The following is a 15,054-nucleotide window of genomic DNA, read 5'->3' on the forward strand; positions in this document are numbered from 1 at the left end:
CTGAGCGCGCTACTTAGTGTCAGTTACAGACAGTGAGAGGTTAATCAAAAGGTACAAAATTGGAGACAAAAAGCAGAATGTTAAAAAAATATTCAGGTCAATCAATAAATTAAACTAGAAGATCAGCTAATTAGTATCTGTGGAAAAACTGAAATTTTGTAATGTTTTTTTTAGACATTCAGATCATTATTCAAATAAGATGTGTGGCCTCAGATGGTTGTCTGAATGGGAGACATGTATAGTCTTTGGCTGGCTGTTACATTTAAACACATAGGACATCTCTTTATAAAACTGATTTAAATTCGGTTTAGTTTTAAGCCCATTTACCTGTACAGATTTACTGAGTATTGTGCTACACTAAATTCCAGCATATTCTGACAGCGCTCTGCAGCGTCACAGAGACTTAGCACACAGCACAAAATCCCTCTGAGTTCATCACAGCAGCATGTGTTAAAAATTAATCCAAATATATTTTTAAAAAATGGATTAATCATCATTAAAGAAAATGCAAATAGATGAACTCGCAAAAGCTTAAGTTCTGTGCAGATGCAGTAGAGAGTCTGCACGTCTGATTTACACCTGGAGAGCTCCTCGTGGTGTCGGTGACACCTCACACGTCACATGCATTTGCAGTTTCTTGAAATTATACGTCTGAGAGGTGAGGTTCAATTTCATTCCATTACCTAATGCACAGTCATTTAAAAGCTTAAGCTTGGTCCTTGAATTACAAACTGAGATGATGGTAAATAGAATTTGACATTTGCTCTACATTAAGTTAACTCGTTTAACCATTAAAGGAAGAGCTTATTCAGTCACTTCAGTGTGCAGTTCTTATAATAGCACGAACAAGAAAGGAACAAGAAATCCATCGGCAAACTGTGGAAACTGTCCTTATATTGACCTTTACAGCAGAGTAATTCCTCCAAGGTGTACTGGATTCCTTCCATCATGATATACTGATACAATAAAGCCGAGGAAACCCAGAGGTATTTTGCTGCAGTGGTAATTTAGAGGGCTGTTTGTACTGTTAGACGCAGATTTTAATTGCTGAACGTCGCTATAAAGCCGATTTGCTCTCTCTCTGCTTGGGAGAAAAGAACGGAAGGAAAACAAAATCTTTTGACACGTGTCCAATTACAGTACCCTTATTAAAACAGATATGATGTAGCTTCATATTATGTTTGTTTTTCATGCATTAATCCAGTTTTTCGTAACATAATAGTGGACATGGGAGTGCATATTATGTTTTATAATGTACAACAGAACTCTTATCTCTTTGTATAAATAAAAACTAACAACTTATCTTCGTATAGCTGCTCGGCACAGATTATTGCTTTTCACCAGTTTTTTCAATGAAAAACATAGTTGTAATTACAAAATCAAAGAAATAAACTTTAATTCTATGTCATCATAACAATACAAGCTGTGCAGTGGCAACAGCATTATATGCTTATAATGCTAATACTATATGCTAATACTTTTAATGCCTTTAACTGAAATAATAAAGTACTTTTGGGGATTCATAGCATCGAACTGAGAAAGATAAAGTATGATAATCATCACAATGTTTACTTGCAAAACTGGAAATCCTATACAAACAATAAATGAGAACATATTACATCCATTGTCTCAAATTTATTAACATAGTACATTATTATTATTATTATATTATATTAATCATTATATTAATTATTATTATTATTAAGATTATGATGTATCTAATTGTATCATCATGGACCAAAATGATGATACAATATCACCAGAATCAAGTGCATGGGTCTTATAAAAAATAGTGTAAATGAGGGATTTTCATTCTTCCTGTCTAGATTTCAATTTTGATTGATTTATTATTGACAGATAAAGTGTATATCTTCTCAAAACTTTAATAATCAATCTCTTCCGAACATATCATAATGAAAATGAAGCCACAACTTACGGAGAATGATGATGAGGGATTCTGGTCAGCCTTTCATTGTTCTTATCAATTTTATGTCATTATTATTTTTTGCATTAGATGTTGTTGCAGTTTATTTCTTTATAGCCTTATTTAGGTATTACCTTGGTGCCTATTACAATATTTGAGTTCCTAATGACTCCAGGGTCACATGCACATTTTTAATGGTCATAATAATGCAAACTTAATGCATATGTGCAATGTATGTTTCATTTAATAGCTCAATAAAAAAAGATATATATACGTAATGAGACACATAGGAAAGCTTTTTCAATTTCACTTTCCTCCCTATCATTCATACCTTAAAATTCTCATAAATTTAGCAGTTTTTTTATTTATTTCATCTTTAAAGATTAATGCGCCTCTTGCAATTTCATATTACTATTGCATTAGTCTATATTGCAATTTCAGTACAATTCAAATTAATTGTTCAGCCCTGGCATTTGCATTTATCATAATTATGCAGCATTTTAGAGAGGATTATTCATAGTATTTGTTTACCTCTAAATAATTCAATCTTGGACAAATTGTATTTTTGAAAGTTATGTTGTGATACATATATGGGCAGTAATCGAACAGTTGGGTGGTCGGAGGAGCTGCAGCTCTCCAGAAGGACACTTTGTACATGTAAGCATGGACTGTCACATCCCCCACCAGTGGGACAGAAGGCAACATGGCAGCATGAACGTTGGTCATGCAGGAAAGGGGGAGGCAGCGGAGAACAAAGTGCTCAGGGCTGCTTTGAACTCTGATTCATGTCATTTACGAATATTTAATTTTTAACTTAATATCTTCTATGAGTATTTCTCAATCTTAATCCTGTCTATAGCAATACACTCTACAAAGTAAGTAAACACCCTGCAGTTTTGTTTTGCTCTGTATATAGTTGCATGGCGGTTGCATTATGCGTTTACATTAATATAGTTTGCCTCTGCAGTGCTTAATAAAGAACAATCAATCGTTTCCTGCTTTCTCAACCTATAATTAAAGAGATATTCATCTTCACTCTGCTCCACCCCCGTGCTGCTGTTTTCTCCTTTCCTTTATTGACGGTCTCACTTCTTTTTTTTTTTTTCATTTTTACCCATCCCCCTTCACTTTCTCCTTTATCTTCATCTCTATTTCACTCCCTCTCTTTCTTGCTGTCTCAGTGTAATGTGATCCAGGACCGATGCTGGCAGCCCCAACTGTGGCACTGCAATCTCTGCTCTGCTCTAGTTGCTAGGCAGCCCGTCTGAGACAGGGCTCGGTGATGCACCTCCCTCTCCGTCTGCCTCCCAAAAAAAAAAAAAAAAGGAGAAAGGGGAGAGTGGCAGAGCTGGCCATCAGGCCATCAGCCAACATTCAGAAGATCCCTCTGAATTTCTCCATTTTCAAAGAGGGCTGCTTCACATCTGCAGTGCAGCAGAGCATATTGTGAGCCTGGGGGGCTTTAGGAGGGTACAGCAAGAACACAACCCACAGGACAGAGAGGTAGATCTCCACAGTGATGCTCTCCACCTTCTGATGTGTCGTTGATGGAAAACGCTGTGTGCAGATTTTGTGTCATCGCGCCTAGAATGAAACCTACCATGTGTGGCTAACACAGTGGGCTGCTGGCAGGCTGCCCAGGTGTGGGTTATCGGTAGGGGAGCGAGGCTACTAGGAAGAAGCTGCATGATCTGCTAATGTGGAGCCGCTATGAGTCACTGGATCTGTTTGCTCCATGTGGTTGTGGAGGACGAAGCGCTCAATGCACAATGGCAATATTTTGAGACCTCTGTGATGTCTTCACTTTGCACTCGTGGGCGTCACACATGTTATGTGATATATGAGATTTGCATATAGATTGCCCACATTTGGCTAAATACGCCACCGTGATGTAAATACAGCTCTGTGAAGGCAGTTTGACATTTACACCATTATGTTACCATAACGAGGCTGACAGTGGATTGTCTTTGTCAGTTAAAGTGAGACAGTAGAGGGAAAAAAATGTCTTATTTAGGACTACTGGGAACAAAACATACAAATAACATTTCAGTTTTCATTTTACGACACATTTTTTTACATTTACTTACGTAAAAATTCTCCTCAATTCATCAAAAGTAATTTGTATAAAATTCTACATATATGTATATATTTTTTCCATAAATGTACTGTATTGCTAGTTCTCTTGTTTTTTTTCTAAATTATGTACAAATACCTTCAAAAATATTATTTAACTATAACTATAAGTTAACTATAACCATTATTAAAAATATCAACCATAAAATGAGAGTTGAAATCTGTAAATTAAAATAAACGGGCATGTTAGATTTTTTTATTTTTGTTTTTTTTTACAGTATTATTCAATTGTTTGATGGTGTTAAATGTTAAATTACAGTGAAATCTATGTACAAATACAAAAATACAAATTAAATCAAGGCAACTTTCAGGGGGGAGGTTTAACAAAAAAACTTTTAACTCCACCATAAAAATAATCATTTAAAAAAACTTTTTTTTAAATACTCTGTGGCCTCATCTGTATCTGTGTGTTTGTGTCTGCAGAAGTACAGGTACCAGGATGAGGAGACGCCCCCCTTGGAGCACAGTCCAGCACATCTGGCTCCAGGGAAAAGTGCCGAGATGCTTCATATGAGTGACAAGAACCTTGCTGCCATGGAGGCCATACATGGCTACACTCCACACACACATATCTCTCCTGTCAAGGTAGGGCACACACACTCTCATTTATGTTGTTGATCGATACGTAACACTATCTAAACAGTTTCACTCAGCTGTCAGCACTCAGGAATGAGCCTGTTACTGTGTTACAATAAACACACACTTCATTCAAAAGTGAACATATTGTAACACATCGTCATCAGCCAATAGGTCACAATTATTTCTTTTCTTCTGTATTTTGTGTTTGTGTGTGTCTAATTTCCTATAGATAGATAGATAGATAGATAGATAGAAAGATATACTTTATTTATCCCAAGCTGGGAAATTACAGTGTAGCAGCAGCATTACACACATAGACAATGACAATTAAATAAAAAGAACAACCTAGGCATACTTCAAGCAATAAAATATAAAAATACAATAAAATATAAAGTCTAAAGAAGGAGTATGTATTAAGGAGTAGAATAGAATTCCAGTGCAGAATAAATATGAATATACAGTATAAAAATGTTGGTGCTATAAAACAATATAAGGTGCAATGAACAGTGTGCATAAAGAACACATAAAGTGCATAGACAGCATGTAATGACATGTCATGTTAAGTGACTTTGAGTACCTTTATTAATGTATTATTATTATTATTATTATTATTATTATTATTATTATTACAATTAGCACTAAAATAATCTTTATTATGTGAGCCACTCAGCAGTATAATTCAGTCATATAACATGTTTTGCTGCAGATCAAAACTCTTCTAAAATGATATGAAATGAGTGTAGCTACTGTAGAAGTGTACACTAAATAATTAGGAGTAATAATGTTACAAGCAAAATTAGACAAAAAATGAATTACTTACAACTGCTTTTAATACAAATGCTATGTCTGAAATTCAATGTTTAATCACCAGACTGATTTATTGTGACAGTAATGTGTTTAATTATGACATTTTAAGATAAAACACATACTAAGCTTATTAGATTTATATTTAGCTCACACACAATTGGTTCAATCATATTGTAATTAGAACTCTGCATTGAAAAATGATGTGTCTTTTCTTTTATAAATTAATTCTAATAGTGCAACATATATACTCTAATGGGAATATAATGTATTTATGAGGAATCCCAGGCTCTTAACCCCTTTAAGTGTCAGATCAATTTTACACCTATGAACATTCATATTGGGCAATTTGATATCAGCATGAAAATCTAATCACAAGTGGACACAAGATGCCTTCAGTAATCAGATCACCTGAACCATTTCAGACTGCAGTCAGAGCAGTGTTCAGATGGTCAGCTATTTTATTTTTCTTAGTCCCGTTAACTGTCTTTGTAAGTTTGTAATGTCTATTGAACCTCATCCTGTATATTACAGGATTATTATTATTATATACATATACATACATATACATACACATTATTATATATTTATTAGGGCTGGGACTTCAAATCAAAATCAAATCAAATCAAATAGTCTTTATTGTCATTATATAGTTCACTATACAACGAAATTGAAAGTACCACTGCATAAGGTGCATAGTTATGACAATCATAACACAAAACAACATGAGTAAAAACATTTTAAAAATACCGAGCTAAACAAGGACAAAAACAAGAACAAGGACATGTGATGTAATAAATAAGTATAAAAATAAATAAATGGCTACTTAAAATGCTATAATTCATACATGCGTTAATTAAGATTAATTAATTACACAAAAATGAACGTGTTAAAAAATGATCTCTGATGATCAAGTTACTCTGAGTCCTCCTTACTGTGCTCATTCTGTTGGTGTGGTCCAGATATGGAGAGCAGAACTGCTGCATTAAAAAAGAAAAAAATAATACTAAAATATTTGATCTCCTCTTTTTTTGTCAACGAATATAAAAAGATTGTTTTTTTATCTTTTAAACTACTTGTTAGTCATTTTTTTCTGCAACAATGCTGCATGCTGATGCAGTCACAGTTGGTGTGTAATGACGTGTCACTCTGTGTCATCATCTCGCCTTTGTCATGGGAAAAAAAAGGCAGTTGACAGGAATATATAGTCATAGTTTTAATGAATGAAATTAACACTGAGTCAGAGATCAATTTATCCTGATAGATAATAATGTGTAACAGGAGAAATGAGTCGCATGGAGTTGTAGGTACAGAACCAATAAGAACTGAGTGAGTCATGCAGTAGGCCTTTGTTGAGAAATAAATGCCAATGAGATTAATAATCTTCCATTTACTGAAATAAGACTTTGGATTTTAAAGTGGAGGAATGTAATCCAGAACTTTGTAGATCTAAAATGCAATTAAAGCAGCTCCCAGTTTAGACACTTAACTACTTTTTTAAAAGTACTTATTTAAGAGACACGTCTCACAAATACAAAATGAAATGCAGAGAAGAAGAAAGGAGAGCTGACACAGACAACACATGAACTACTGGTCACACAGTTAAAGGATACAGCTGACATCAGTGGGAATATGAGCAGAGTCATTCTGCCTGGAGTGCATTAACGAATACATACTGTCGCTACAAATGCAAGCAGGTGTAAACTGTAATGCACGCTCAATAACGATCCATCTCATATGCCCACACATGTTATTTAACAGGCTCACTGGCTATTAAGACTTAAGAGCTCCTGTATTTATTTGCTCTGAGGGGGAGTGTTTCTCTATTTCCCACATGGGAGTCAGTGAAGTCCCCGAGGAGCAGATATGTCCATTAAAAATGCTCTCTTTTAATGAGCGGAGAGGAGAGGCTGACTTCTTGAGCTTTAACACTGCTATTTAAAACTTACAAAGCCTGTTCAGCATGATCTGTGCAGGCCATGCTAATGTCTCCTTGCAATGGCTGAATGCAGGTTCAGCTTAAAAAATAAAGTGGCATTGGAGAGTTACTTCCATCATACGGAGCAATACAAACTAGAGCTGAAACGATCAACAGAAATTTAATCTGCAGCTATTTTGGGGAAAAAAATGGATAAAAAGTAATATTTCTAGATTCTCAAAAGTGAGGGTATGATGCACTCCTTGGTCTGACATCATTGTTGTCTTACATTAGTTATTTTACTGAGTTATTTTACATTTAATGAATCACTTTTGGCTAACAGACAATTTCTTTAAAAAAAAAAGTATAATATACATTAAATAGCTGTATTTGAAAAGGGAAGGATTTCGTTTTTTAACTTTTATATAATGGTAAGTATTTGGCAAATTAATGATTTCTAAAATATACAATTTTACTGTAAGAAAAACAAAACATTTATATTGTCCCATTCTATTGATTTAAAGATTACAACTTCCATTTTATAGTTAGTATTTGACATAAAAGTAGTTTAACTTTTTTTTTAATGGCAAAATGTGTTTTCTTGGTTTATCTTGTAGGGGGAAAAAACAAGAAAAATACTGTAAATGAATACAGTAAATGTTTGAAAAATAACTTTTTGTGTTATTTGTTGTCTTACAGGCATATTATTTTGTCAATATTTCAGAATACCTTTGATCTATTCATCGTAATTAAATGACAGTAAAATCTGTTTATTTTGGCTACATTCATACCAATGTATTAGGGCTGTATCAACAGCCATCCTGGCACAGTTCCTAGAGAATGTAATGAAATTAATCTAGCCGTGTGCATGCCCTGATGATATCATTAATCCAGGCATGATGGCATTTGGTTTTAAGATGTGTTTGGACCAGGTACAAAGCAGCAAAAGTGGTTATTATGGCCGCGGTTGATGAAAAGAAAGTAACTTTAATGGCGGTGTTGTTAACACTGGCCGGAGGAGTGAGGAGTCAGCAGTCAATGAGGATATAAAATATTCAATAAATTAGCAATTTCAAAAAATTGTGAATCAATGCAATAACAAGAAGTCGCTATAGTCATAACCGGATTATTATTATATACATATACATACATATACATACACATTACTATATATTTATTAGGGCCAGGACTTTAACGCGTTAATTAAGATTAATTAATTACACAAAAATGAACGTGTTAAAAAAATGTCTGATGATCAAGTTACTCTGGGTCCTCCTTACTGTGCTCATTGTGTTGGTGTGGTCCAGATATGGACAGCAGAACTGCTGCATTAAAAAAGAAAAAAATAATACTAAAATATTTGATCTCCTCTTTTTTTGTCAACGAATATAAAAAGATTGTTTTTTATCTTTTAAACTACTTGTTAGTCATTTTTTCTGCAACAATTCTGCATGCTGATGCAGTTTGGACCAGGTACAAAGCAGCAAAAGTGGTTATTACGGCCGCGGTTGATGAAAAAGAAAGTAACTTTAATGGCGGTGTTGTTAACACTGGCCAGAGGAGTGAGGAGTCAGCAGTCAATGAGGATATAAAATATTCAATAAATTAGCAATTTCAAAAAATTGTGAATCAATGCAATCACAAGAAGTCGCTATAGTCATAACCGTGCAAGCTGGATGCATGGATGCAACCCAACATGTGACACCCTCTTGGCTTATACCTGACGGAGATAAAAGGCAATAAACACAAAGAGAAACAGCCACTGTCTATAATTTGGTTGTAGTGGTTTTGTCTGTCAGTCTCTGCATGTCTCTGACTCTTTCCTGTCAAGTCAAAGTGTGAATCCAGCTGCCACTGCAGCTGCTGGTTGACAGCAAAAAGGTGGAATATGTCAGTCTCTGTTAAACTGGATCATCTGGGTTATTTTAGGGGTGGTGCACTGGAACTGTCGGGGTGTTTTTTTACACAAACATCATGATAAAGTACTAATAAAATGGTGTAAAAACCTTGTTTACTTTCACAAAGGGTAAACGTGCTATCCTTTTCTGACCTTTCTTGCTGGTGTGATTAATTCCCTTTGTCCCAGTAGAGTTTGTCATTCAGCACATGCCAAGGGACCAGGAATTATTCATAGCTGATGGGGTGCACCATTTATTACAGTGATGGGGAGCGAGACGTTGTAATTTTCCTAAAAATCCACCATTATGAGATCATTTAAGTCTGTTTAAGAGAAAATGTAAAATGTGATGTATGCCCTCCAGTGTTTCAGATCCATTAAATGACTCATTCAGTCATTCCCCAGAGCTCATGGGATCAGAAAGTGAGTATATCTGTGAGTTAACATACAGGAAATCTTTTATGTAGAGTTCTAACATTGTAAGTTATCTATATTGTAAGTCAAATGTAACAAGAATGTACTTAATTAAAAGAAAATGCTTGTGATTTTCTTTATTTTCCATATTCAAAGACCAAAATGGACAATGAATGCATCATGTCCAAACTAGAACAACTATTGCCTAAGTAGCCAAAGTGTAGTGTAGTTTATTTCCTGTGCCGTAGCCCTTGACCTTCATTCTTGTCTAGAAAGTGTTAAAAACACAGCAGTAAGCAACACCATTGCACCAGGTGACATGCTTCCTCATTATCATGATCATGGGAGATGTAGTTTATTTTAAAACACTGTCAATCCCACAACAACTGTCCTATTGCCATAAATACTCCCCCATAAATGCACTATTTAGTCTTGTTTCTGTAATGTTTGCTACAATTATATGTATTACTGAACGCTTTAAAAAGACTTACTGGATAAACATTTTGAAACCAATGACAGACAATAAAACTTAAAATTGGATTTTGAAAATTATGTTTTTTTTACTTTCAAAAACACAACCATGCTCAATGAAGAATTTTAAATGTGGCAAATGTGAACACAGGATACAAATATAACATATAAGAGGTAAAATGATGATAACATCTAGTTCTCGATTTTTATACTAAATAAATTTGACCTTAACTCTGGTTTTACTCAGCCCGTCATCATTGAACAAAAACTGGCATGGAGCTTTAAGCCAGAACTTTAGTGGGAAGTTGACAGCAGGACTCGGTGTTGCTTCGTCTTTACGTTGTGATGAAGGTCATGAAGAAGTCATGTGATTTAATCACAGTGACTCCAGAGCAGGGGTGGGCAATTAATTTTCCCAAGGGGCCACATGACCAATACCACGAAGGTTGCAGGGGCCGGACCAAAACTCTGAACTCTGAATGTGGAGTAAATCAAATATAGCAGTAAAAAGTAGTAAATACTCCAATCACTATATCACTAGTCCATTTATTTTAAACACAACTGTAAATGTCCTTTGGTAAGCTTCCTATTTGTGTTTTTGTATTGTATAGCTTGTTTTTCATGTTTGTACATTTTCAAGGTGTTTAACAATGTTGAGGTGCTTTTATTTTTGAAAAAGTGCCGTCAAGTGTGAAACGGGTGCTTTCATTTTGAAAGGTAGTGACAGGAAATAACCGGTAGAACGGTTAAATGAAAAAACGAACGGTAAATAATAACGAGTGCGTAGTAATTCATATAAAGTTGATATAAAGTATCAAAAAGGCTTCTATAGTGGCCGGCTGACAGGACACAAGGTTTGTTAAAGTTTATTTTATTCTGTCATATATATTAGTGGCTATATTTGTTGTCTTAACTGTAGTAAAAGTGTTGTTAGCTAGTGCTAATGTTTGCTAATTTTTTCCAAATAAAAGCACTGCGGTTATATTGATTTCTATTTCGATTTCTGGATAACCTCACGCGGGCCGGACAAGGACAGCCAACGGGCCGGATGTGGCTCGCGGGCCGCCCAATGCCCAGGTCTGATCCAGAGGGTTAATATTCAGTTAATATCAGTTTTGGTCTTTTCGATGGATTTGTTGTCCAGTGAAAGAATCTAAACTGGCTATTTAAGTCAGAATATAATATTTAGATCGACCTTCAGTGTGGGATATAAAAGCGTGAGCAGTCATCAAAGTTTGTTGGTAAGAGGCACTTAACTCTAAATTAAGTAGAAGATTTCTCAGTATGTACAGGATCCAAGTTCCCCCACTGACAGCTACACCAATGTGTACCAACACTAAAACCTAGATTTGACAGCAGAATTATAATGGCATTCACTCAGCAAATGCTTAATTTTATTTTTTAAATATCAGGTTTCTCAATAGAGCCTTGAAGGTGTTAAAATGAGGAGACAAAGTGCATTCTGCTGGATAGGTGCTTTTGTATGAGCCATCTGTGATAAAAGATGAGCAGAACCGTCATCACTGCAAGGCAGCCAAGGCAAAGGGTTGCAAAACGACTTTCTGACTGCTCATCATCCGTCAGTGGCATTTGTATAATGTGACTTTGTACCCTTAATTAGCTCCGTATTATTCAAGTGTTTGTTCTTGCATGCTTCTCTCTTGGGCTTAGGAGCCTTGATGTCTTGATGTTGTTTTACCCACCTATCAACAACAGGTTGCATTAAAAATACAACATAATTACACACCAATATTTTGGTAATTAGTCTAACGTAATTACAGTTTGGTCCAATAATATTCAAATTCTATTTAATTAAGTGGTGTTTTCTGTTTGTACTAGCCGAGCGTGAATGCACTTTGAAGTTTTCATCACGCTGACGACATAATCTTCTATATTTCATTTTATGTTCACAAACGACCTTGTTTTGATTCCAGTGGGGGATGTTTGTTGGATGTCACATTAACGGTTTGGCACGCACAATATGCAACTGTGAGTCTAAAGCACTACATTCATTCACAAACCCATTAATGTGACACAGAGAAACACCAAATGCAAACGAAGCTTAAACATCTTTGACAGTGACAGATCGAAGATCTATAAGAGTCTAGTATGGTTGGTTCCTCGCTACCTTGTTGTCTTTATACCACAAAAGCACTTTTGTCTGGAGGAATGTGTGGTTTAAAACTGGGCCGTTTTCTTCATATCGTCCCTCCAGATAAAACCGCTTGAGGTAATACTTTTGTGTCAGTATATAACGGTTTATAACCATAAAGTCCCATCCCTCTTAACAGACACTTTAGAGATTTCCTCCAAAAATTCTGGTGCTCAGTATGTCTGCAGATAATACTGAATCCAAACTTCAGCATAAGACACAAAAATGTCTTTAAAAAATCAACTTGAAATATGTGAAATGGTGAAACTGAAATTAAAATGATAGTGATAATAACACAGTTATTGAGATACCTACGCAGCAGGAATATTCCATCTTCAGAATATTTTTTCCATCACATGAAAGGCAGTATGTTGATGTTGTTCACAATGTTTTGGGAACCAGGATTGGCCCTGTTTCTATTTCTGGAATACTGCTATTATTTATGAAGTCTTGCGTTTCTCTTCAGGGAGAAGTGAATGCACTGTGAAGTATAAAGGTCTGGCCTCACTTAGTTCAAAGTGAATTGTTTGCATCATTTAATGTCAGTGGTCTGCATCCTTGAATAGGTGTAAAAAAAATAAAGAAAAATACAGGTATAAAGAAGTAACTCAATCCCAGGCTGATAGATGGCTGCGGACAAACACTGTTGGAGCTATTTTGTTTCTCAGTTATTATGAGCCTTTTGTGTATTCTCATAGGTCATAAGGGACATTTTATTCCTGATGAGAGATAATAACATTAGTGTAATAGATTTTTAAATCTGAGCGTAGAAGATAAAGATAATGAGGGTTGTTTTTTGCTCTTCGATGTTTATGATGATGATTTTTTTAAGGAGGATGACTTTGATGATGATAATGACAGTGGTGGCTGGTTTATTTGCACTTTGTGTCACCCCTTGCACTACTATTGCTTCCTGACACTGTGTCATGATGACCTCACGGTGGCTCAGTCTTGACATTTTGGATTGTGACCCTGTTCATTACTATGAGTAATTTCAGTGGGATCCTGGTCTCACAGGAATCCGTGAAATAGCCACGGATTCGCTTAACTCAAAATGCGTGGAATAGCCACGGCATAACTCAAATTTCCGTGAAACTGACACCCGTGGCTATTGGTTTGTTCCAAGTCACGTGACTTTCAAGGTTCCGGCGGTCAGAACAAAAAACATGGCGGACAGTTCTCTAATTTTTAGTGAAAAATCAATATTTTGACATAAAAATGGATTTTGATCACATTTCTAGCCAGAAATATATGTTTTATTTTCTAAATATTCACTCAGTGAATGTACATAATCACTTTGTATGTTGGAATAGCCACGGGATATGACTGTCATTAACTTGCATTGTAGCGAAATCCGTGTCAGTTTCACGGAAATTTGAGTGATTCCGTGGCTATTCCACAGATTTTGAGTTAAGCAAATCCGTGGCTATTTCACGGATTCCTGTGAGACCATGTTGTCAGTGGATACCCCGGCCTGCCTAAAATGTTTTACTTTCACATATTAGTTGTATGCTTCTCCTTCCAATTTCTACCCCAAACAGCCCCCCTCCTTCACACTTCTACCTGCTTGTGTCGTGTTGCAGCAGAAAGCTTAAAGGAATAGTTCAGATAGCTTTTGAAATGGGCACAGAAGTGATGAGGATGGGTGCTGCAAAACGTATTTAAAAAAATCAATAAGTCTCAGTATATGCTATAGTTATAATGTTTTCGCAGCTTTACCTTAACATCGGTCTGCCCTGTTAATGTTTAAGCGGGAGAACAGAAGCCCTTCTATGCTCTCGGCAAAGCCACCAGACTCCATTGACAAAAACAGCAATTTTAACTTGCAGTAACAAGAGGCGCTGGTCTACCGCTAGTACAGACGATTTGTTTGTTTGTGATAATGTGAGACTTTGGTGTTTCAAAAGGTTAGTTTGGATTCTCCAATCTACACAAACACAAAAATACACAAACAAACTTACTGATCAAGGCAGCATTAGAACAAAAACTACCGTGCTATGCAAGGTAAAATTACCAAAAATGATTGTCAAAAGGAATCTGGTGGTTTTGGAAGGAGCATAAAACAGCTTCAGTTCCCCCCATGTAACCTTAAACAGGAAGCTCTGACAGAAAGATGAAGCAGTGAAAACCATTTAAATATGGCATATACTGAAACTGGTATAGATTATTTGGTGGGCTTCTGTCTTAACCCATTGACGCCTGAAACGCCTGTAAAACCTCTGGGCGATTTTAAAATAAGCCCCTAAAACCTGAAGTTTTTCTGGAAATTTAACAGAAGTGTGAACGCTTCTACTAAATAATCGATTTTTCAGCCTCTGTAGCAGATAGAAATGAAATTCAAAAAGTATTTGAGAGCATATACAAATACTACAAAACGACGTATACGCTTTCCAGGCTTCAATGGGTTAAACACATTTTGCTTCTGCCCCTAGTTACAGACTGGGAGCATGCATCAACCGTGGGTAATGCACTGACTATGCATGCCATAAAAATTGTAACTATCCCTTGCAGGAAGTTGATTGCCTGTTTGAACTTGCAGGCAAAGTCTTCATGGAGGTAGTCAGGTTAAATAAATTAGTGCTAGTTAAAAACTGAAAAAACTAGTGTTGATGTGAGATTGACTGAGGCCCTTCGGTCCATAACGTCCCCAGTGGAGCCATTTATAGAAGGCAAGTCTATATTAGGAAAGAGAGGTGCACATGTACCTGTAAATATCAGGATCAGCATGAATCCACCTCCCAGGTAGTCTTACTTGGATCAGC

General features: G+C 35.8%; 1 protein-coding gene across 4 annotated transcripts in view; it reads left to right on the top strand.

Moving 5' to 3' along the window:
* LOC131986195 (disks large homolog 4) overlaps positions 1-15,054 on the top strand; it is a 62,139-nt gene that overhangs the window by 10,742 nt on the left and 36,343 nt on the right. For all 4 annotated transcript variants that reach the window (XM_059351040.1, XM_059351041.1, XM_059351042.1 and 1 more), the window contains exon 2: positions 4,481-4,642. In XM_059351040.1, the coding sequence (XP_059207023.1) occupies positions 4,481-4,642 (162 nt within the window). The remainder of the gene's footprint in view (positions 1-4,480; positions 4,643-15,054) is intronic.

The sequence above is a fragment of the Centropristis striata genome, chromosome 15 (genome assembly GCF_030273125.1).
Source record: "Centropristis striata isolate RG_2023a ecotype Rhode Island chromosome 15, C.striata_1.0, whole genome shotgun sequence".
Lineage (NCBI taxonomy): Eukaryota > Metazoa > Chordata > Actinopteri > Perciformes > Serranidae > Centropristis > Centropristis striata.